The 22,657-nt window shown below is 41.0% G+C and overlaps 1 protein-coding gene across 1 annotated transcript in view; it reads left to right on the top strand.

Moving 5' to 3' along the window:
• The window catches only part of LOC139456532 (huntingtin-interacting protein 1-like), a 69,306-nt gene extending 47,298 nt beyond the window's left edge, over nucleotides 1-22,008 (top strand). Inside the window, exons 18-32 of the mRNA XM_071238301.1 lie at nucleotides 176-313; nucleotides 2,607-3,012; nucleotides 4,319-4,408; nucleotides 4,816-4,902; nucleotides 5,670-5,843; nucleotides 6,373-6,551; nucleotides 7,081-7,170; nucleotides 7,553-7,615; nucleotides 8,496-8,596; nucleotides 9,566-9,795; nucleotides 11,041-11,102; nucleotides 11,960-12,049; nucleotides 13,089-13,124; nucleotides 19,122-19,204; nucleotides 21,816-22,008. Coding sequence (XP_071094402.1) covers nucleotides 176-313; nucleotides 2,607-3,012; nucleotides 4,319-4,408; nucleotides 4,816-4,902; nucleotides 5,670-5,843; nucleotides 6,373-6,551; nucleotides 7,081-7,170; nucleotides 7,553-7,615; nucleotides 8,496-8,596; nucleotides 9,566-9,795; nucleotides 11,041-11,102; nucleotides 11,960-12,049; nucleotides 13,089-13,124; nucleotides 19,122-19,178 — 1,803 coding nt within the window. The 3' untranslated portion in view covers nucleotides 19,179-19,204; nucleotides 21,816-22,008. The remainder of the gene's footprint in view (nucleotides 1-175; nucleotides 314-2,606; nucleotides 3,013-4,318; nucleotides 4,409-4,815; nucleotides 4,903-5,669; nucleotides 5,844-6,372; nucleotides 6,552-7,080; nucleotides 7,171-7,552; nucleotides 7,616-8,495; nucleotides 8,597-9,565; nucleotides 9,796-11,040; nucleotides 11,103-11,959; nucleotides 12,050-13,088; nucleotides 13,125-19,121; nucleotides 19,205-21,815) is intronic.
• The last annotated feature ends 649 nt before the right edge of the window (nucleotides 22,009-22,657 follow it).

The raw sequence follows: 22,657 nt of genomic DNA, 5'->3' as shown, positions 1-22,657 counted from the left end.
CCCTAAACAAGTAGACTTTCTGTGATGGCAAACCAACCTGAAACCCTGCTGTGATCAGTGGGATGTGTTATCTCATAGGACAGAATGAGGACTGACAGCTGTCTAGGTCAGCTCTAACCGTCTCTGCATGACCTGCCTATTGTGATGTGCATGCCCTGTGTTGATGTTATGTCAGGAGGCAAAGATGGACCTCCAGCGCCTTGAGGACGAGAAGCAGGTCATCCACAATAACCTGCAGAAAAGTGCCGATGAGGTCACAGGTCAGCTGGCTGAGGTCACTGGTAAATGTTCTGTTCTGGAGCAGGAGAAAGAGGTGAGGGTCAAGGTCACTGGGCAACAGCAGATCCTGGCTTGAACATGTGCATGCTGCTCTTGTCTTGTGCTTTGTGTGGGTGGTTTTTTTTCTGTTTCGCAGTCCAGTATTGAAGGTGACAGTAATGCAGGTTATTAAAGGTAAGTTTTTGGATTAGTTGGCTTCAAATGCGGAAAATGCTGCAGAGACATGGACGTTCTTTGTTGATATCGACCAAATTCTTTAAATGAATTTGCTCACAATGTTCTATTTTTCAAAATACTTTTCACTCTCTTTGATGGGGTCAATAATGTACCATCTATACAGCAAGCTGTGCCAAAATCAATTTAGTCTGTAAGCCCTAGCATGGCTCTTTACATCATTTTCAGTAGATTTCATTATTATTATTATATAATACTTTCTCAGCTTACTATAACAAAAAGTTTTACGAGACTAGGGCTTAAGACTATTGTCAGCAGTCACAGTCTGCTGCCGATAGTTTGTTATGCTATTGAATAGGCTCTGCCCCGAAGCAACCAAAATATATTATAAATTTCCAATTTCATGATCTACTATTAAGGCCCACTTCTGGTTAGAACAATAGCTCCCTTAAAGGATGAAGGACTCTATCACCAGGAGGTAAGATTTCATACTGTCATATAAGCATGTCTGCTTGCAAGTCGTCATAGGGGAGACAACTCTCGTCAACAAGCATGTGTTAAGGGGAGATAACTCTACCAAGCATTGTGGTATGTATGGTCAGCATGTACTAACAGCATGTCCTGTGTGGCCATATAAGGTCTCCACAGCTCTTCTGAATATAACGATGGTGTCGGTTAATGTATTGGCAGGCTGCCGGCTTGGATGAGTTCTATGAGGGATGGCAAAAGAGCAAGGTAATGCTAGCTTGCAGTTGAATCAGTGGTATGGTACTGGACATATATCTATTTGTAATCTATCCAGCTTTTGTATCCTGAATATTCCCATTGTACCCACCCCTGCTTCTATATCCACGAGAATATGTATTCTTGTCAAGATCGTACTGTTGACGTGTACAGATCTTACCAATATGTTATTTGATATTTTGTACATGTACGCTGTTGGTAGTAAGATAGGGAACATGTAGCAAAGGAAGACTACCTTTATATTGAAAGCTTGTTAGTCTGAACCCTGTTAATTTCTGGTCAGAATAGGTCTCAAGCTTTGGGATCAAGTGGTCAGGCTCGCTGACTTGGTTGATGCATGTCATCATATCCCAGTTGTGTGGATCAATTCTCATGATGTCAATCACTGAACAGTCTGGTCCGGACTTGATTCTTTTCAGATCGGCGTCATATAGCTGGAATATTGCTGAGTGCAGCGTTATACAACAAACAAAAGTAAAACCTAACCCTTTAGAAACCTCCTCATCCAGATGATCTGGGAACGTCTTATATATAAGCAACTTTCCTTACCACCCTTGGTTTGATAATCTGGATATTTGGTAAACCAGATGAATTCACTAGGAATGGCACTGTCGTCATTAATTAGATTTCACTGAAGATGATACTTACCAACGACGAATGAAATGTTAGTTGTTTACTTAGGATTTCTTGCTACAAACTCAGAATGAATAAATGATTTTGATGGACTTGAACATTGAGCATCTTGAAAGGATGCTTTTGTAATTATGAACATATTGTTTAATGTGATACAATCACCACCCCTTCACTTCCTCTGCCAGCCTCACTCAGGAAGTAACCAAACAGCAAGGTTAAATCTTGATTATTATCTCCCAGCAATCCATGTGCACCTCACAAAGTATGTATGAAAATAAGATACAAAGTAATAATAAAAATAGTTGAATTTGTTTGTATTAGAGTGCAAAGCGCACAGTTGAGATCATTATGGCATAATTAAATAAGTATCTTGGGCCTGGGGGCTTAGAATAGGTCTTCATCAACCCACGCTTGTCGTAAGAGGCGACTAAGCTTGTTGGAAGTACACGACTAATGGAATCGGGTGGTCAGACCAACTTCTTGGATGGATGCTCGTGATATCAATCACTGAGTTGTCTGGTCTGGACTTGATTATTTACAGGCCGCCATATGGCTAGAATATTGCTGAGTGTGTGGTTGTAAACAACAAACAAACGAATAATGCATTTGGGATAGTCTCCATTGTATCAAAGCCTAGAGTGTCCCAACACTTCAGAATGCATTTATGGAGGTATTGTCATGTGATAGTGGTTCCATTAACTGAAACAGTTACCCAAAGGTCACATGAAGTATAAACGTCATGGAACTTTTTTTATCTTAATTTTTTTCCATTTTAGGACCTTGACTGTAAAGTAAAAAATTTAGAGGACAGCAAATCTACTCTAGAATCTCAGTTAGAGGAAAGTCAAACATCAGTTGCCTCCCTTGAATCCCGCCTGTCCGAAGTGCAGCAAGGGGGAGACCAGCGAGAGCAGGAGCTGTGTGGTCAGCTGTCCTCGCTGCAGGCATCCTTGTCCACCACACAGAAGGAGAGGGAGGAGAGTGAGAAGAGACTGAGTGAACAGGTGTCACAACTGCAGGGGCAGTTGGACCAAACTCTGGCTGAGAAGGCCTCGAAAGAGGAATCTCTGACCGAGAAGCTGGATGAGCTTCAGAAACAACTGGATCAGCTGAAGACAGACAAGCAGGACAGTGAAAGTCGCCTTGGTGGTCAAATTGATGACCTGCACAAGAAACTGTTAGGTAAGGGTATCCAGTGTATGTTTGTGGTACTTGGTGATGGGGAAGGTTTGACTTGACTTTGTGGTCAAATTGATGCTGTGCAAACAGTCTCCATCCTGCTTGAAGGTCGAGCTTACTCAAACAAGGATCTTGAGGTTACAATGTGTAACCTAGCAAAATGTATGTGATGCACCCCGACAACATGGATTGTTGCTCATGCTGTCAACCACTGGTTTGCCTGGTCAGGAAACAGTTATTTACATGGCACTGTGATACAGCTGAAGCATGGATGATTGTGGCATAACATAACATGGACTCCCATCACATCAAATGGAAACAAGGTGACAGGATGATTTTAAAATAAACCGAAGACCCTGTTTCATAAAAATCAGAATTGATTTTAACACTACCTGGGGTATATTCCTGTCAAATTCAATGTCAAGTTAAGGGACCTATGATAAAGTAGATGTGCTATCAGTGTTTGAAATTTAAAGGGGTTGTGATGTCAGTGAGGTTTGCTCCAATTGTATTTGAAACCCCTAAATGTTGAAGTTTGCTAGCATTAGGGTTATGACAAGAGCCCCTTGACATTGATGCTAAATTTCGAACACTGGCTATGATTACTTTGTGAAACAGCCCTGGGCCTTGTTCCATAAGGCATTTTTTTAGAGCTACGACTGTTGTAAGCCTGATCAAGTATGGGAATTAAGTTAGTCTTAGCACTAAGCTAAGACTATTGTAAGCCTGTTCAAGTTAAGTTCACCTTAGCACTAAGCTACGACTATTGTAAGCCTGTTCAAGTTAAGATCACCTTAGCACTAAGCTACGACTATTGTAAGCCTGTTCAAGTTAAGATCACCTTAGCACTAAGCTATGGCTATTATAAGCCTGTTCGAGTTAAGATCACCTTAGCACTTAGCTACGACTATTGTAAGCCTGTTCAAGTTAAGATCACCTTAGCACTTAGCTACGACTGTTGTAAGCCTGTTCAAGTTAAGATCAACTTAGCACTAAGCTATGGCTATTGTAAGCCTGTTCAAGTTAAGATCACCTTAGCACTTAGCTACGACTATTGTAAGCCTGTTCAAGTTAAGATCACCTTAGCACTAAGTTCACCTTTTGCAACAGGCTTGGACTTCATCATTAAGGTGAGACATCAATGGAATGTTGTATGTTGGATATGGGTGTTCCAATCTTAAGAGTAACATCAACTGTCACACATTACATACTCTGTGTCTCAGTTCCTTCAGAACACTGATGATGTTTGTATGTTCTGACAGAAGTGTTCCTGTTCAGTGAGGAGGGCTAAGATGTGTTTGTATTGCAGAGAGAGGCGTGTCCGAAGGAAAGGCTATAATACAGGATGCCCTGGATCAGAATGAGAACCCGACACACACAACCGTCACATGTACAGCAGGTAGGCTCATACACCCTAGGGGCGGGTTATATAGGGCAGTTATAGTATAGTTATAGTTTAGTTGGTAGTAATGTGTGATTAGCTGATTGTGTGTCACCATTCCCTGATACTGGGGCTCATAATGTCAACCACTGGTTATCCTAGATACGTGACACACAAGCAGTCATCTAATAAGGTGAAGAATTATTTTTGTTTCAATTTTGACTTTATGGATGACTATGAATTTTGGACTGATTATACAGTGACAAGAAAGTGATACAGAATCTTTGTATTCTCTGAAATTAAGAACTTACAGTTTCTGCTTAAAAATGTAAAAACAGTTTCATTTGTTATGTAATGAAAGGTGCGCATGGCATCTATTTCTTGGTTTAGTGCTCCAGTTTGACATATGACACTCCTTTTTTCAGAATACTTACTGATGAGAGCAGAGCCTGTGTTGGAGAGTCTGACGAAGCTACGACAAAGTCATGGTGCATACACTGGGGAAAAGAAAGGTGAGGTGTCCATCAGTCATCACAGCCTTGGAAGTAACACCTGAAATCATACCTTGTAGGATGCCTTGTACAACACCTTGTAAGATAGGTCTACAGTTAGTATCCTCATAATATAAACCCACAAAATATATATAATACTAGAAAGAGGTTAAGATCACCCAATACTTTCATACCGTTAATAATGGCCCAGTCGTCTATGTCACCACAACTTGGTGTGCAGAGTTGCACCCCTTGGGCACGTAAGAATCCTATTACCAGTTTACCCTGATTATTTCCAGATTTGTCAGCACCATACCTGTGGGTTTCACCAAAGTGGTAAACGTCTTAGACCTGCATCACTTTAGACTTTCTTCCCACGTCAAGCTGACACGCCATGATATGACTGGAATACTGTTCAAAGTGGCATTAAACCAAACTCCCACTTTGAGGCGTAAAGAAATAAAAGAATTGGTTCTCAGGCAATTGCTTTTGAAAATATCTTGCGGGTGGGTGTTTTTGGTTGTTTTGGGGTTGTACAAACTAGTAAGAATCCAAATCTGTATATCGCTGTGTATAAGGCAAGTTTTTCGTACCTAGGGGGCTTTCAAGGGGGGTCGTCTTATGCACAGGCTTGAAGAGTTGTGATGTTTTTTTTTTGTAATGATGCAGCAGTGCCTGAGAACTAAGACGATTTTGTTTTTAGCCTTATTTGTCCAATATGTAGAAATGGCTGATTTTGAGATTGTGTTGTAGTTCTTAGTGTGAAACTTTACCTGTGTGTGTTTCAGATTTAGATATATTGATTGGGACAATCAGCATGTTTTCACATCGAATGAGTGACTGTATCGTGCATGGGTTCGCTACGTCCCACTCCGCACAGATAGAGCCAGGGGAGGAACTGGCCAATGCTTGTCGAGACACGGGGAGTTCCGGGGTGTCACTGCTGGATGCTGTTGGCAAAGGTAGGCTGTGGGTACCTGCTAACTGCTACCTTGTCTCAGATGTACAGTGCAGAGTGGACACCTGCAGCCAACACTGAATACTGCTGTCTTAGCCGGACGTTTTCTTTCCTTTTTTCCTTTTTTTTATTGGACACACCTTCCCAAAAATGTTGATAACGAGATTGGAGGAGATATGTTTACCATGTGCTACATTACAATACTTATCATTAATATATCTGTTAAGAATCATGCCAATGCTTGTTAGTATAACTGTTTTCAAATATATGGAAAAGTGTGTTGTTGAGCAATGACTGCAGATGTTGACAGCAAAGGTGTATATATATATATAATTATTCAATTTATAGTTCTAGTTTATTGTGGTATGCCTTTTAACTTGTTGGACAGTGCTGATAACAGGTCATTTGATATAGCTGGATTATTATTGTTATTATTTACATGCCATTTGAATGTTGCTGAATATTGCTGAAAGTGAAATAAGAATCGCTCACAATAACTTGTTCCATAAAGTTGTGATGCCCTTTTCTTGTAGGTGGCAACACAACATCTGAGGTGGATGACTGCATCCAGAAAGTGCAATACGTCATGAAGCTGGCAGAGGACCTGGTCCCCAAGATGGAGGACGTGAAAGCTGAGGAGATCGGGGACCTTGTCGACAAGGAGATGTCCTCAACAACCAAAGCCATTGAAGAGGCAGCCAAGAAGATAGAGGTTAGTCGCACTTACAGAGGACACAAACTGGGTAGAACCAGGGAAGAACCTTCAAGGAGGAGTTTTATCTCCTTGGGGCTGTAGAGTAGCCCAGTTGTTAAAGTGCTTGCTCAGCATGTCTTTGTTCAGTGCCCTTCATAGGTACAGTGTAGGAAACTGGTCTCGTTGCTTGATTACCCGGATTCAGGGGTTTGAATTTGCTCCCCAGCAACTTTTGCTTGGATGAAATTGGATCAAGTGGTTGGACTCATTGAATTGGTTGATTGTATGGCATTGTACGCCAAACGATGTGGGATGTTACTCATAATATGAATCACTGGATTGTCTGGTCCAGACTCTGTTATTCATAGGGCTGAAATATTGCTGAGAACAGCATTAAACAACAGACACAACATGAAGATGTGGATCACTGCTCCCAGTATCAGTCACTGGATTGTCTGGTCCAGCAAAACGCCATCATGTTGTTGAAGTAGAGTTAGGAGATGGGTGCTCGATGTCAGGCTGAACCAGCACTGGTTTTGTTTCACAGGAGATGCTGCAGAAGACGAGGGAGGACAATACGGGTATAGAGCTGGAGGTGAACGAGAGAATCCTGGATGCCTGCACAGCTCTCATGAAGGTCAGTAAGGGGAGACCACTCTGACTATTTAGTGCCATGAAACTGTTTCGTTGATGATTCATTGACTGGTTTCATGTCCATGGAACATATATATGTAGTGGCCTGCTTTAATTCCAGTTCCATCACCACATGATGGCTGTTTGATAGCCAAATGTAGATTAACAGACAGACAGGTCATATGATTATTGTCACAATAAATCCTGTTTCAGGTTGATATTTCTATATAACATGGATGAGCCTGTAGTGGCATTATATAAAGTCTTTTCTCTCTCATGTGTTAGTATTCCAGTTTAACTCTGGTTTATGTTGATGAAACAGGTAGCCTAAACATTGATGTGGTTTGTTGTTTTCTGACTCACTTTAACTTTTCTCGTGTTTACAGGCCATCAAGGTGCTAATAGAGAAATCCAGGGATGTGCAGAAGCAGATTGTACTCCAGGGCAGGGTGCGTAATCAGCAGTGCAGGGTGAAGTTGTTATCGTTGCATAGTCATTGTGGTGTGAGGAGAAATATGGGGAATTCAGTGTTTGAAAAGTTGTGTGAAGACAGTTGAACACCTTTGAAGAATGATTCTGATGTGACCAGCATGGGCTGATGTCCTCAGTAACGTTAATGTCAAGGATACATATGGTACACCTTTGTGATGGCTGAAAAATATTATCATAATTACCGGCCACAGGTGGGCAAACAGTTCAAGGCATACCTGAGGGGCCAGAATCCACTGGTTGTTAGTTCACACCCCAGTTCCACCAAATTATGAGCTTATCTGAAGTATAACTTTGCTGTTGTTGGCTGTCCTGTATCACTTTGTGTGTTCCTTTGATATGAACTGGGGGCAGGGGTGGCCCATAGGTCTGAGGTGTCCTATTCATTGTGCAGAGTTGCGTCCCTTGGGCATGCCAGAAACCTATGTATTTGGGTTCGAATCCCGTTGGCTCCGATTATGTTTCTAGGTTTGTCAGCACTATACCCGTGCTCTAGGTTTCACCAAAGTAGTAAATGTCTAAGTCCTGGATCACTTCGAGCTTTCCTCCCACCTTTAGCTGACCCACTGGAATGCTGTTCAGGGCGGTGTTAAACACAACTCACTCACTCAATCGATATGAAGCTGACACACTATGATGTCAGTGAAATGTTGTCACTCTGCGTTCGCTGGTCTTGAGTTCAAATCTGAATCAACCCAGTTATGATCCTCACTTTGTCTGAAGCTGCTTGTGGGTTTTACCAAAATGGTCATCGTCTGTATCCTGCGACACTTTATGCCATCCATGACTCTTTCATTAGTGCTGCCACAGTACCTCCATGTGTCATTCTGACTGTTCCAGGGGACATCCACAGCCAAAGATTTTTACAAGAAGCATCACCGCTGGACAGAGGGGTTAATATCTGCGGCCAAGGCTGTGGGCTTTGGTGCCTCCACTCTCATGTAAGTAATGGTGTATTTTGAAACAAGCCATACAGAAACAGGTGCTTGTCCTGAGTCTTTGATCTCTTGAAGGAATGTGGAGGTTTGTTGTAGAATAACCGTGCAAGTAAGCTCGGAAGTTTGAAGGAATATGGAAGGTTCTTGAAGGAATATGGATATTTGTTAAAGGAATTAAGAGGTCTGTTGAAGGAATAACAAATATGGAGGGTTCTTGAATGCATTTGGAGGATTCTTGAAGATATATGGAGGGTTCTTGAAGGAATGTGGGGGTTTATTCAAGGAATATGAAGGGTTGTTGAATGCATTTGGAAGATTCTTGAAGATATATGGAGGTTTGTTGAAGGAATATAAAGGTTTTTTGAAGGTGAGTCATACTAATATGGTCCGATCATTGCTTGTTGCAATAATAACTTGTTGCTTTCCTTTAAAAACATGGCTTTGTGCAGAGTTGTGTCCCTTTGCCCTGCCAGGTTGAACTGGACCTGGGTTTGAATCTAAAACTGATTATGATCCTTGGTTTGTTAGTACCATACCTATCCTTGTGGCTTTCAGCACATACAAATCCTGGGCCTGTTTTTACTGAACTACTTTTAGAACCAGTGCAAAACCCAACACACTCATTCATTTGAAAGATCGTCTGTGGTGCTGCAATTTGCTGTGCAGAGTGACATCCCTTGGATTTGTGGGTTCAAAGCCCGCTTTGCCGCAATTATGTTTCTAGGTTCGTCAGTACCATACCTGTGCTTGTGGGATTTACCAGAGAGGTAGAAATCTGAGACCTGCATCACTTAGGGCTTTCCTTGCACATGCTGTCATATAAATGGAATACTGTTAAAAGTGGTATTAAGCCAAACTCACTCAATCACTCATTCATATGAAATGCTTTTTCTTGCCCATTCTACTTGACAAGGCCTATATTCCATGTCTGCTGTGTAATGTCATTGTTCACTGAGTAGATGATGTTTGCAGGGAGGCAGCAGACAAGTTGGTGAAGGGCGAGGGCAAGTTCGAGGAACTGATGGTCTGTGCCCAGGAGATCGCAGCCAGCACCGCACAGCTTACCGTGGCCTCAAAGGTCAAGGCTGATCGAGGGAGTGAAGGGTTGTCCGAGTTGTCTCGAGCATCAAAGAAAGTCAACGAGGCCACAGGAAATGTTGTAGCATCTGCCAAAACTGCTTCACAGATAGTTGAGGATAAGAGTGAGTCAGATTTCTGCCATTTTTCCTGTGTTCCGGTATGTTGGGTAAAAACAAATATGACAAGGTTATGTTATTGTTTGTATTGTTTAACCTAAAATGAACACAGAAATTCATTCACATTATTATGTTTGTGGACCCGTGAAGATCGGGGGTAGAATGGATCTTCTGCAAACCATGCTTGCCATAAAAGGTGACTATGCTTGTCGTAAGACGCGACTAACGGGATCAGGTGGTCAGGTTCCCAGTTGCTTGGATCGATGCTCATGATGTCAATAACTGGATTGTCTGGTCCAGACTCCATTATTTCCAGACTGCCTTCATAAAGCTGGAATATTGCCGAGTGTGGTGTTAAACAACAAACGTACATACATATTATGCTTTTGGACACTAACCCATGCTAACCAGCTGTCTTGTTATATGATGTATCAGCATGTTATAATTATCATTGAAACGATGAGTCTCAAGCACTTGCTGGCGACTGGGGTGGCTCACTCATCTAAGGCACTGCAATTTGATACCCGTGAAGATTCCGGGGTAGAATAGGTCTTCAGCTACCCATACTTGCCGTAAAAAGCAACTATGCTTGTCGTAAAAGGCAACTAACGGGATCTGGTGGTCAGGCTTGCTGACTTGGTTGATACATGTCATCGATCCAAATTGCGTGGATCGATGCTCATGATGGCAATCACTGGATTGTCTGGTCCAGACTCGATTATTTTACAGACCACTGTCATATAGTTGGAATATTGCTGAATGCGGCGTTAAACAACAAACAAACAAACTCTGCAATTTGCTGGGCAGAGTTGCGTCCCTTATGCGTGCCAGGAACCTTTGATTGTGGGTTTGAATCCTGGTTTGCCCTGAATATGTTTCTCGGTTTGTAAAGCACCATACTCATGCTTGTGAATTTCACCGAAGTGGTAAACGTCTTAGACCTAAGACAGTATTTCGGGTTCTCTTCCCACATTAAGCAGGTATACAGTGCTGTAACTGAAACACTGCCTCTAGTCCATTAGTCGAGACCGGTGAAGATCCTGAGGGACAAGTTGTTTTATATCCAATTCTAGCTATTTGACATACTGGTAAGCCACCTGTCTGAAATGAGCTGCTGATCAGTTGGATATGGCCACCCCTGGATAATGTATAAAGGGGGGTCAAACCCGACTCACTCACTCACTCATAAGCATTTGCTACTGGCTGTAAGGAGGCAATGAAAACTTGATGTTACTATTGTGACTGTTCCAGATCTGATGGACTTCACCCAGCTGTCTCTCCATGACACAAAGAGGATGGAGATGCAGACTCAGGTTAGTGGTGTGGACCATGGTTGGAGAAAGTGCTTGTCAGCTCCTGGGACGAGGACTGTCTTGTGTGTGAATGAAGTGTGTCCCTGTTACACTGTTGTCTCATCATTTCTCACCATGTCTCACTGTTTTGTCAGTTCGCCATGTGTCACACTGTATGATCTCACCAAATCTTATCACATGACACATCGCGATGTAACTGGAATACTGATCTAAGCAGCATTAAATCTAACACTTTCTCTCTCTCACCCATTATTATCTCCCCAGTTTGCAAAACAGGGCATATAGCAATCAGCATGTCCGTTCGTCCATCAGGCATCTATTTTCCGTTTCCAGAGCAGAACTCCTAAACTTCTGAATATTCCTTGTTGAAACTTGTTATAAATGTCAGTGTAGTGCCTTTAGATGATTTAGGATATTTTTATTTTGGGATATTTTTTTCATGAAGACAAGTTGGACCATTACTGAAAATGAGACTAGTGCTCCTTTCTGGAGCAGAATTTGAAACCGTTGAATATTTCTGGGTGTAACAAGCTATGCAGATCAATCTAGTCGTTACCTAGTACCTTTTGATGATTTGGGATGTTTGTTTATTTATTTTTTCATGTTTTCATGACGACAAGTTGGAATTAACTGACTATGAGGGTCGTGCTTGTTTCTGGAGCTGGACTCCAAAACCGTTGGGATATTGAAAAATACTGAACTGCATTTTTTTTTCTTCTCTGAACAGAAGGTATCCAACGGTATCAGTAGCCAAACTCCATTTTCCGAATTGCGCCAGTCCGGTGAGACATGTCATCTCCTGATGACTCTTGTCACATGTTGTCACTGTGTCACCCTATATTCTCACCTGTTCCCAGGTGCGTGTGATTGAGCTGGAGACGATGCTGGAGCAGGAGCGGAGGAAGCTAGGGGATCTGAGGAAGCAGCACTACCAGCTGGCCGGAGAGGTGGGTACCCCGTCATGCACCTCTCATGCTGCATGAACCATACACACTTGTACTCAGTTGTAGTCGACTATTACTCTATAACTGGAAGATGGGATTTAATGTACTGTGTTCATACACAATTGTACTCAGACTTTGTAGTGGATTATTACCAGTACATTCATAGGTGGAAAATGGGATTTAACGTACCGTATTCGCCATAATAAGCACAATGTTGCTTAGAAAATTGATAATGGAGGCACTTATTAAAACTAAACACTACAAGTTCAATTTGTTGTCGGAGATGGATCGGTAGTGAACAAACTTAGTTCAAGCATCGATGAAACCAAAACTTGTGTGATTATAGTTACGAGGCAATTATATTCCCCTTCTACACTGATTTTTTCTGTGAAAAATCTGCACTATACACGAGCAAATACCTACTGTCATAAATGTTGGCTCTTAGTAGCGAATTGGTTTAGACATTGGTCTTAGGGTACATATTGGTGCAGATTGCATAATACGGCGGACACGGTAGTAATTTATGTACATGCACAGTGGGTCAAGGTTGTTGTGTATTATATCAAAATAATTCCAAGAAATTCAACGTTGTTCATTTCTGTACAGAAACACAAGATCAAGCAGAAAAGTTCAATGTTGTTTATATTATTACTTTTTCATATATATCATATATTTGATTCCAGAAATATTTGCAACTAAAACTAGTGATTTTTTCATCATAATCTCTATCAAATAATACAAACACCTTGTTCACAAACTGGTTTGGGCGGTGGTGTAGCCCTGTGGTTAAAGTGTTCGCTGAAGGCCCAGGTTCAGTTCCCTGCATGGGTACAATGTGTGAAAAGCCTATCTGGTGTCCATGCTGTGATGTAGCTGGGATATTGCTAGTAGCGGCGTAAAACCAAACACACTCATTCACTGGTTTCCTCTGCAAATCTAAAATCACGGAGTATTGGGCAGTGTTTGGGTTTCCTTGACCTTATTGGATAATAGTAACACCAAGTTACATCATTAATGACACCAACATTGATGATGCTATTAGGAAGGAGAGGAGAATGGACTCGGGGAAGATGTCAACGTAAGTTTGTTAAATTCAAGACATTTTGTTGTTTTAGGGGCTACAAATTTCCATGTCATTTCCATTCAGAAAATATGTAGAACATGAAATGAAAAGAAGTTTGGAATATATGGAAGTTGGAAATGACATGTTAATTTCGCTGCAACTCCCGAATGTTAAACAGGTTGGCGTCATGAAACATGGGCTTGAACATCAAGGTTGGCATTAGTGTCAAGTCGGACTATGTCAGGATCGTCAGGATTTATCATGAGAATCTGATTTTTATAGTCTACAGAATAATTTTTTCCATGATATTTGACAGAGGATGTTATGTTTTAAGATATTTGTAATTAATCACTTCACATAGCATGATATCGGTCATTGTTATGATGATGATGGTTATGTTTTGCACAAAGAAAGTTCACTATTTTCACTTGTGCATGTAGACAAACCACAGTTACGATGAATTTCCCGCCAGCACGTGTGGATCCAGAAGTGGAAATACTTCACACGTAGTCACCTTGATAGTTCTGATGTTTGGTGGTGCATCACCATGCACTCTCAGCTTTCTGCATAGACAGTGGTACATAGCCGTAGCAACACCTAGCGTAAGTAGTCGTGTTGTAGACACAGAGCACTGCCCTGTGGGGATTTCAGGTTAAAATAGGTCCCCTGTACCTCATGCATGTTGTAAGAACTCGCTACTAGGAGGACCTGGAGATCAGGCTCAGGGACCAGGACCTCGTTCCACAAAATGACCTTAGTGCTACGATGATCGATGATAGCAAGTCTATGTTAAAGTATGGGAGTTACGATCACCTCAGTGCTACGATGATTGTAAATCTGTGTTAAAGTATGGAGTTACGATCACCTTAGTGCTACAAGGATCGTAAGTCTATGTCAAAGTATGGGAGTTACGATTAAGTAAGAGCTAAGATCCCCACTGTGGAACGGGCTGAAAGTATGTGTGGGTCATTGCTCATACTGTCAATCACTGGTTTGTCTTTGATTCTAACCAGCCGGTGGGGATTTCCAGTTAGAGTCAGCCCCAGCAACCTATGCTGGTCTCAAGAGGCAACCACATTGACTCAGGGACTTAGTTGATGGTGTGTCATCGTACCACTACGGCGTGGATCTTTGTTCTTAATGTCAGTCACTGGATTATCTGGTCTAGACACAGCTATTTACAGGCTGCTGTTATATTGTGGGGTTATTGCTGAAGGTGGGTTTAAAAAACAAACAGACAAAACTTCTAATCAGCGGGAATAGATCTCCAGCAACCGATGCTTGTCATGAAAGGCTACTTCATTGCATTAGGTGGTCAGGCTTGGTGACCCGTGTCAGTGACCCTGATGGTGTGGACCATAGTACATTCTATCAATCACTGGTTTGCCTGGCACAGGTTAGAAAGTTACAGGTCGTTGTGACATGGCTGGAATATTGCTGACTGGACATTAAACATTCACTCCATCTACTCACTTAGATATATTGTGTATATTCTCCATAGAATATATGTATCTAAGTATGCAATACACTGAAGACTCTGATTATCAGAAATTTTGACTTGAGGGTGGTGGACATTGCCAAGATGCCCTGTAGAACTCTTTGGGTCTCTTTTCTTGCCTTAGGTCACCTTTAGAATTTTGAATATGTACTACCAGTGACTATATAGTATTCAGTTAAGTCTAACACTTTCATCTACCTAGTTTAGGTGAGTCTAGATACAGCCCATGATGTACAAGTATGGGGCCTAACACTGCAGATAACTCATAGATACCAATAACCCCACTCAAGGAAGGATTCTTGAAATAAAACCCTTGTGTACTCCAACTCTAAGGAAACTGATTCATGTTTTGCTTTGATACTGAACATTTCTATTGAATATTATCAGAACTGAAACAAATAATTGCTAATGTCCTGTCCTTATGTAGGTTCCAGGGTTCCAGGATTTGGGTAAATAGCAGCCATATTGCTGACACAATACCCAGTTTAGCTATTCTGAGATAAAGTGATGCAGATGATGCAGTGGTCTAAAAAAAAGAAGCTGTAATACTGTATGCAGAGTTGCATCCCTTACATGAGCCAGGATCTGCATGCTGAATATCCGATTCATTCCAGTGATGGGTCATGGTCTGTCCACACCCTTGCGGCATCACAGTCATAAATGTGTTAGCTCCCCCGCCCCGATCCCCGCCCCTGATTTTAGTATTTTTGTTGATCTATACTACTCAAGAGAAGTAACAACACCTAATTATATCTTATAACTATAGTTATACCAGGATAGATTAACTATAGTAATATGACAGAATCGGGTGTTCTGTAACTTCTTTTGAGCAATATATTTAATGCTGTCATTATGAAATATTATTCACTATTTGAAATTAAGCTTGAAAGTGAAGGAGTCTTGTTGCAGCCCCAATGTTAAAGTTTAGGGTCAAATACAAAGCAGCAGACACCAGCTACAGCCATGTTTCCACTGAACAGTCTATGCAGAAAGCATGTGAGGGTTTGTTTGAGATGGTGTCACCATCTCCACATCGTCCATTTTCATACTTCAACCTTGTTGATTCTTGTCACTAGTCACCGATAGCATGCTTCAAGCATCCGGCCGTCGCCGCCATTCCTGTTGTTACCACACTAACATTCTGTTACCAACTGATATGTTACCTTCTGCGCATTGAAGTCAGGAATGTTCGTTAGACACATATCTCTCATACATGATGTTGTCCACTAAAACAAACACACATTGATGATGTCACGTTACTCAATTAGCAAAGATGTCACCTTCTGATACTGGGTTCTGACTTGTTATATATCGGTCATATTTTCAGTTTCGTGTGGTTTCAAATTCTGTGCTCAGATTAAGGTGTTATGAAACCATTGTTGTTTTATTTGCAAAATCATTTTCTTTCTGACAAACTCAATGTGTGTTTCCAGGACAAATCTAACCATGTTAACAATTATATTGTTTAGTTCTTTTTCACTCACTCTATGAAAACTGAATCAATATTATGGGCAAAGATTATTTGAAGATTATGAAACCTTAATATAAATTGTTCTTTCTAGGGCTTCTGACTTGACCAACCATTTCTGTACAGATATAAGTTTTACATCCTACCACCAAATTAATGGAGTAGTTTCCGAAGACAATGCTCTGTCCAAATAAAATCATCTGTCTCTCAACAACAGTGCTGCAATGGTGTGAAATCATTTGCGTGTGCTAAACATTTAAGAAAAACAGTACAAAAAGTAGCAGTTTATTCAAATATTTTTGCCCAAATATGACTTGATCTAGTCCAAATTAACATCAGTTCTTTGCTTGCCGTTTAAACAGTTTTGGAATGTCTTGTTCCATATACATATATGCTACACAATGCAGCCAACATGCCAGTTGCTGCCATTTAGAATAGACGCACAGAATATTTTTATTGTCATATGGTTTTTTTCTTTCTTTTTCTCAAAATTGGATGACATATCTTTGAAATCTTGTATTACTGTTGTAAATATTTATTTTACACTCTTCAACTTTTACACCAAAATAACAGCATTTTGTTTTCTGCTCTGAAGTCTGACTCTTTCAGATCTAATAATCCATGTTTGATTTTACATCGACTTAAGACATAGATTTCCTAGGCAGAAAAATGCTGCAAATTTCACATCGCTAGCTTTTCTGAGGAAACATTTTTTTTAGACATTAAATCAGTTTTACACATACTACATCAGCATTTAATTGATGTGGAATTCCTTGCAAGGTTTTCCTATCCCTTTATAATTTTTGTCCCTGCCTGTTTTTAGATGAGTGTTAGGAATTCATGTTTGGCTTGAAAAAGCATGTTTAAATGTGTTCCTAAGTGTATTAATTTTGAAATAGTTTGTTGCCATATGATTGATGTGCATCCACCTGACAGTTCGGACAGTTGCCATTATTTGTAGGGATAGGCCATTTGTTATTGGGACGGTGGAGCAGAGACTATGTCCATGGATTGGCCCAAAAGGATAATCCGCCCCAAATGTCGAACATTTCTATTTTTGCGAACCTTCCCATAATACTTATAAAAATGTTTTGATGACATTTTCCCTGAAAGCTGTAAGTGAAAGTTGTTAGTTTTTACAAAAATTCTAGAAATATTATATTCATATTTCGATTAATAGGACAGGGCGGCGAGGAAGTCCTGTGCTTAAACCATTCACTCCTCCCGCTGAAGACCCCGATTTGATGCCTCATGTAAACACATGTGAAAACCATTGATTGTGGTCTCTGCTGTTGTATAGCTGGAATATTGCTTACAGCAGTGTCAAACCCAACTCACTCACTCACTCAACAAAACAGTAACCTGTGTTACTTGTGTATGATTTTAAAACCTCCTGACGACTTGTGATGTTTTCGGGACAATCCTTGTGTCCTCTCTGACCCACCCTCCCACAGCCTGTAATATGTTGCCTCTAGTTCTCCTCAGCTAGATGCAGAAGAACTATATCTTAGCTGGCTTGAGTTAGCTAACATGCTCCGGGGAACTCATTCATGTACCTTAATCCTCTGACTTGGTACTGGTGTTATTAACCATATGAAATGAAATGTTTTCTAGCAAGAAACTCTGTATTATTTCATTCTATCTGTGTCTTGTATTGATGAAATGTCCACAGTCGGTATTGAATACCAGTCAGAAGTGGATGTGAGATCAATTGATTGAGTTTTTTTCCAGGATTATTTTCGGTCCATATGGGTACAGTGTGTGAGCCTATCTCTGGGTGTTCCCTCTGATACTGCTGGTGTGTTGGTGAAAGCAGAATAAATGCCCTATAAGAGACTTACTCTCCTGCATACCAATGAGCCCGACAAGTCACTAGGCATCTTGCTTTATAACGCTCATTGAAATTGACCACAAATAGGTCATGCAAAATCAGATGTGTTACTGGTCTGTGTGTGCTACCTCAAGAATTTTTGTCATATTTGAAATGGCTGTTCACTGACTCCCTCCCAAATACCTCTCCTTATTGCTAGCTGGCAAGTCTGCAAGTCTAGCTCAAGCTGTGACTTTAGCCACTGGCCCGATGCCGAGTCTTGTAAAATTCTGTTGCCTAGTAAACTGGGATAATAATCCATATTATAACACAAAAATCTCCTGAAAATGATGCTTGGAGCCATATTCAGGCAAAAGTTTTGGCACAAAGTGCATGTCATACACACGTTGTGACATCAATACAACTGTCCACATTGTGCCATCATTGTGACCACCAAATCTCCACTTTAACTTTTTGTGATTTGTACAGTGATGGGTACCTGCTGTTACCCTGGAAATTGTAAGTCCAGGAAATTGACAGTGGTGGAATGGAATGATTCAGAGAGATCTTGCTTACGAGTTAATGAAATAGTTTGCAAAATCATCATACTTCATGTCCTGTTGCAAGAAGCAGCATCTGAATTTCAGTTTGTCTGGTTTCGGAGAATTAATTTCTGCTTTTTTTTAATACGTCCAAATGGAAATACAAAGAGAAACTAGATTGGTCTGTTTTGCAACCAGCAACATGTGGTTAATGGTTTTTGCAAAAGATGATTGTTGATGTTTATGTTTCAATTTTGTGACATTTGAATGTTTATGAATTGTGGTGAGATTTGAACATTTATGAATAATAGTGAGAATTGAGACACTGGTTTATTTGAGTGTTTCAGCATTGTATTATGACATGTAAGTTAGATGGATGGAAGAGGGATAAATGGATGGATGATGGAAGAAACAAAGGCATATCGCCATCATGACTCAAACTGAAACAAAATGATTTTTTAATCCTTTTTAATCCTTTTTTTCACTTTCTTGAGAAACTTCAAGCCATTACATGTATGTATACTACTCAAAAGAAGTTAAAGAACACCCAATGACAGATTAGCTATTGTAATATTAAAGAGTGAGGTGCTAGTTTAACTTCTTTTGAGTACTCTATGACATATCAATTACACGGCTGGATATATTTAATGTTTATGGTTACTAAGACTGCTGAAACTGAGTGGTGTTTTTCTAGTCAGAGGTGCCAGTTTACAAAGACTGGCTAGGGCCCTGGGACTCGGATATGTTGTGATCATTCTCGGGTAACCATGGTAACGGGTAAGACAGATGCATGGTGTGGCCTGCACCAGGTTTTGCCACATGCTGAGATGGCTCCAGTTCTATTGTTGATGACTGAACGTTCATTGACAGCATGGTGTTTGTTTAATTGTGCTGTTGCTTCTGTTATGGGGAGAAAAGTTCTAATATTATGAGATGCTTACTACAGGTTGTATGGGTTTTATGTACTGAAAGATCTTGTACAGAAGTCCAAACAACAACACCGATACAGGAACTTTAAGAGCAGGGTTAGAATTGGTCTTCAGCAACCTATGCTTGTCCTACAAGGCGACTAACGTGATCAGGTGATCAGGTTCGCTGAGTGTATCACAGTTGCATCAGTGTATCGTCCCACCACAAGTAAGTGCTCACCATATAATCCCACTGATGCATCCGTATATCGTCCCACCACAAGTAAGTGCTCACCATATCATCCCACCACAAGTAAGTGCTCACCATATCATCCCACTGATGCATCCGTATATCGTTCCACCACAAGTAAGTGCTCACCATATCATCCCACCACAAGTAAGTGCTCACCATGTCATCCCACTGATGCATCGGTGTATCGTCCCACCACAAGTAAGTGCTCACCATGTCATCCCACTGATGCATCGGTGTATCGTCCCATCACAAGTAAGTGCTCACCATATCATCCCACCACAAGTAAGTGCTCACCATATCATCCCACTGATGCATCGGTGTATCGTCCCACCACATGTAAGTGCTCACCATATCATCCCACCACAAGTAAGTGCTCACCATATCATCCCACTGATGCATCGGTGTATCGTCCCACCACAAGTAAGTGCGTCCCACCACAAGTGAGTGCTCACCATGTGATCCCACTGATGCATCGGTGTATCGTCCCACCACAAGTAAGTGCGTCCCACCACAAGTAAGTGCTCACCATGTCATCCCACTGATGCATCGGTGTATCGTCCCACCACAAGTAAGTGCGTCCCACCACAAGTAAGTGCTCACCATGTCATCCCACTGATGCATCGGTGTATCGTCCCACCACAAGTAAGTGCTCACCATGTCATCCCACTGATGCATCGGTGTATCGTCCCACCACAAGTAAGTGCTCACCATGTCATCCCACTGATGCATCGGTGTATCGTCCCACAAGTAAGTGCGTCCCACCACAAGTAAGTGCTCACCATGTCATCCCACTGATGCATCGGTGTATCGTCCCACCACAAGTAAGTGCGTCCCACCACAAGTAAGTGCTCACCATGTCATCCCACTGATGCATCGGTGTATCGTCCCACCACAAGTAAGTGCTCACCATGTCATCCCACTGATGCATCGGTGTATCGTCCCACCACAAGTAAGTGCTCACCATATCATCCCACCACAAGTAAGTGCTCACCATGTCATCCCACTGATGCATCGGTGTATCGTCCCACCACAAGTAAGTGCTCACCATGTCATCAGTGAAAGTCAGCATGCTGTTAGGGTGGCAGTAAGTCGTTGGAAATGGTTTTCGTTTTTTGAAAAAATGTTTTAGAAAATGAAAAGGTCAACATATCTTTCAAGTGTGAACCATCACTTACAATGGATTGTGTGCATGGTTTTGGATGTATGTGAGCAATAATCTAATAACTGGTATGTGTCTCCTAATATATCAATGATTTTCAGTACAAATGTTTCATTTGGATCTCATTCAATAATAAATAAAACTCAAATATGTTAGTGTGAGGTTAGTGACAAAAGCTGCTAAGTCTTGACTGATTTTGTATTTTCCTGGAGTGTTTAACAGCAACACAACCTGTGAAGGTCCGGGTTAGACTAGGTCTTCAGCAACCCATGCTTGTCATATGAGGCAACTAACGGGTATGCTTGTCGTAAGAGGCGACCAACGTGATCGGGTGGTCAGACTCGCTGACTTGGTTGTCGATGCTCTGGATGTCAATCACTGGATTGTCTGGTCCACAGTTGTTTACTTACAGGCCACCGTCATAAAGCTGGAATATTGCTGAGTGTGTCGTTAGACAACAAACAAACAAATAATAGCAACAATGTGAATGTTGTTTTTGCATCATGACAATTTGATAACAAAGTTGGTGTTGATGAAAGAGGGTGTAGCCACAGTGCCTGCTGAGTGTGTGGTAGGATAGCTTGTTGGCAAGGCGTGCTGTCAGTGTTGAGCATGAAGGCCACAGCTGCCTCTCTACCTACAGTTCTGTAACAGCATGGCCAGGATGAGAGCAGGGCTCTGGTGGAAACCAGATTTCAGAGGACAAGCATGAACGTTTTATGTTCTGTCAGAATTAGGAATTATGCTATAGATTATTGTGCCTTGAGGAAACGTTTTTGAAATTATGTAAATTGAACAAATTTCCTGAAATTATTTTCATTGTCTATATGTATCTGACACAATGTTTCTTATTCAATATACATTGAAGCTTTTACTGATGTGTTGATGAATGTTTGATATTTGATTGTGTTAATTTAGTGTTAATTTTGTGTTAATTTAGTGTTACTGTTCATTTTGGAAGGGATCTCTTTCAGTAATGTTACGATAATTGTCTTTGAACAGTGAATTTGATTTATTGAAAAAAGGTCACTTGTAACATAAATGACTCTTTTTCTCATGTGTTTGCAGAAAAGCTGACGTGGTTGAGGAGAAGACTGGCGGTGGTATTTTATTCTGAGTGCTGTGTAAAGACTATAACCAAGATGTCCCGGAAAATGTCATACACACATGTCGTCACTTCAGTCATCACGAAAGGTCATTGTGTCACTTAGCCATCAAGGTCACTAGGTCATCCAAGGTCATCAGCTTTGTGAGAGGTCATCAAGGGTCGATGGGTCATTGAGAAAAGTCTTCACATGACACTCACAAAGAGGTCAAATGTTCCCATGATACAGTAACAGAAGAATGCTATGGATTATTTTTATTTTTATTTTTTAACGATTTTGAAAACATGCAAGGGATGATTGTCAGATATATTGGACATTTTATGTATTTAGTGACGTGTGTGAATCATACCCAGGTAATTGAAAGAACTTAAGACATTCATTTGGACTTTCACACATATAGTCCAGAAAGTGGAATGATTAATCTGTTACCATTTCTTTATATTCGGATACCCCCACAGTATGTATATGTACAGTTATATCAGATCCTATTAATTAAACAAATATAAGTTTCAACAACTAAAGTACTTGACAACTTTTATGTATTGGTCAAAAGAATATACATGTAATCCTGATACTTAATATATGATATCATTATGCACATTAAACATGATAGGCTCCAGCTAGAAGGGCCAGCCAAAGTGTACCGGTAGTACTTCAGTCTGCGACTTTTGCCGCTTGTCCAAAGCCCAAGAAGCCGGATATTGCACGTATGTAGAGGCGTGTGGAATAAGTCATTTCAGCAGTTAATCCCGTACAGTGGAAGATGGTGGGTGAGTCTTGTGGTTAAAGTATTCGGTATTCAAG

Source organism: Haliotis cracherodii, unplaced genomic scaffold (assembly GCF_022045235.1).
Source record: "Haliotis cracherodii isolate W230 unplaced genomic scaffold, xgHalCrac1.p SCAF_11, whole genome shotgun sequence".
Classification (NCBI taxonomy): Eukaryota; Metazoa; Mollusca; class Gastropoda; order Lepetellida; family Haliotidae; genus Haliotis; species Haliotis cracherodii.
Note: the sequence above shows the minus strand (reverse complement) of the source record. Positions and strands in the feature narration are given on the sequence as shown.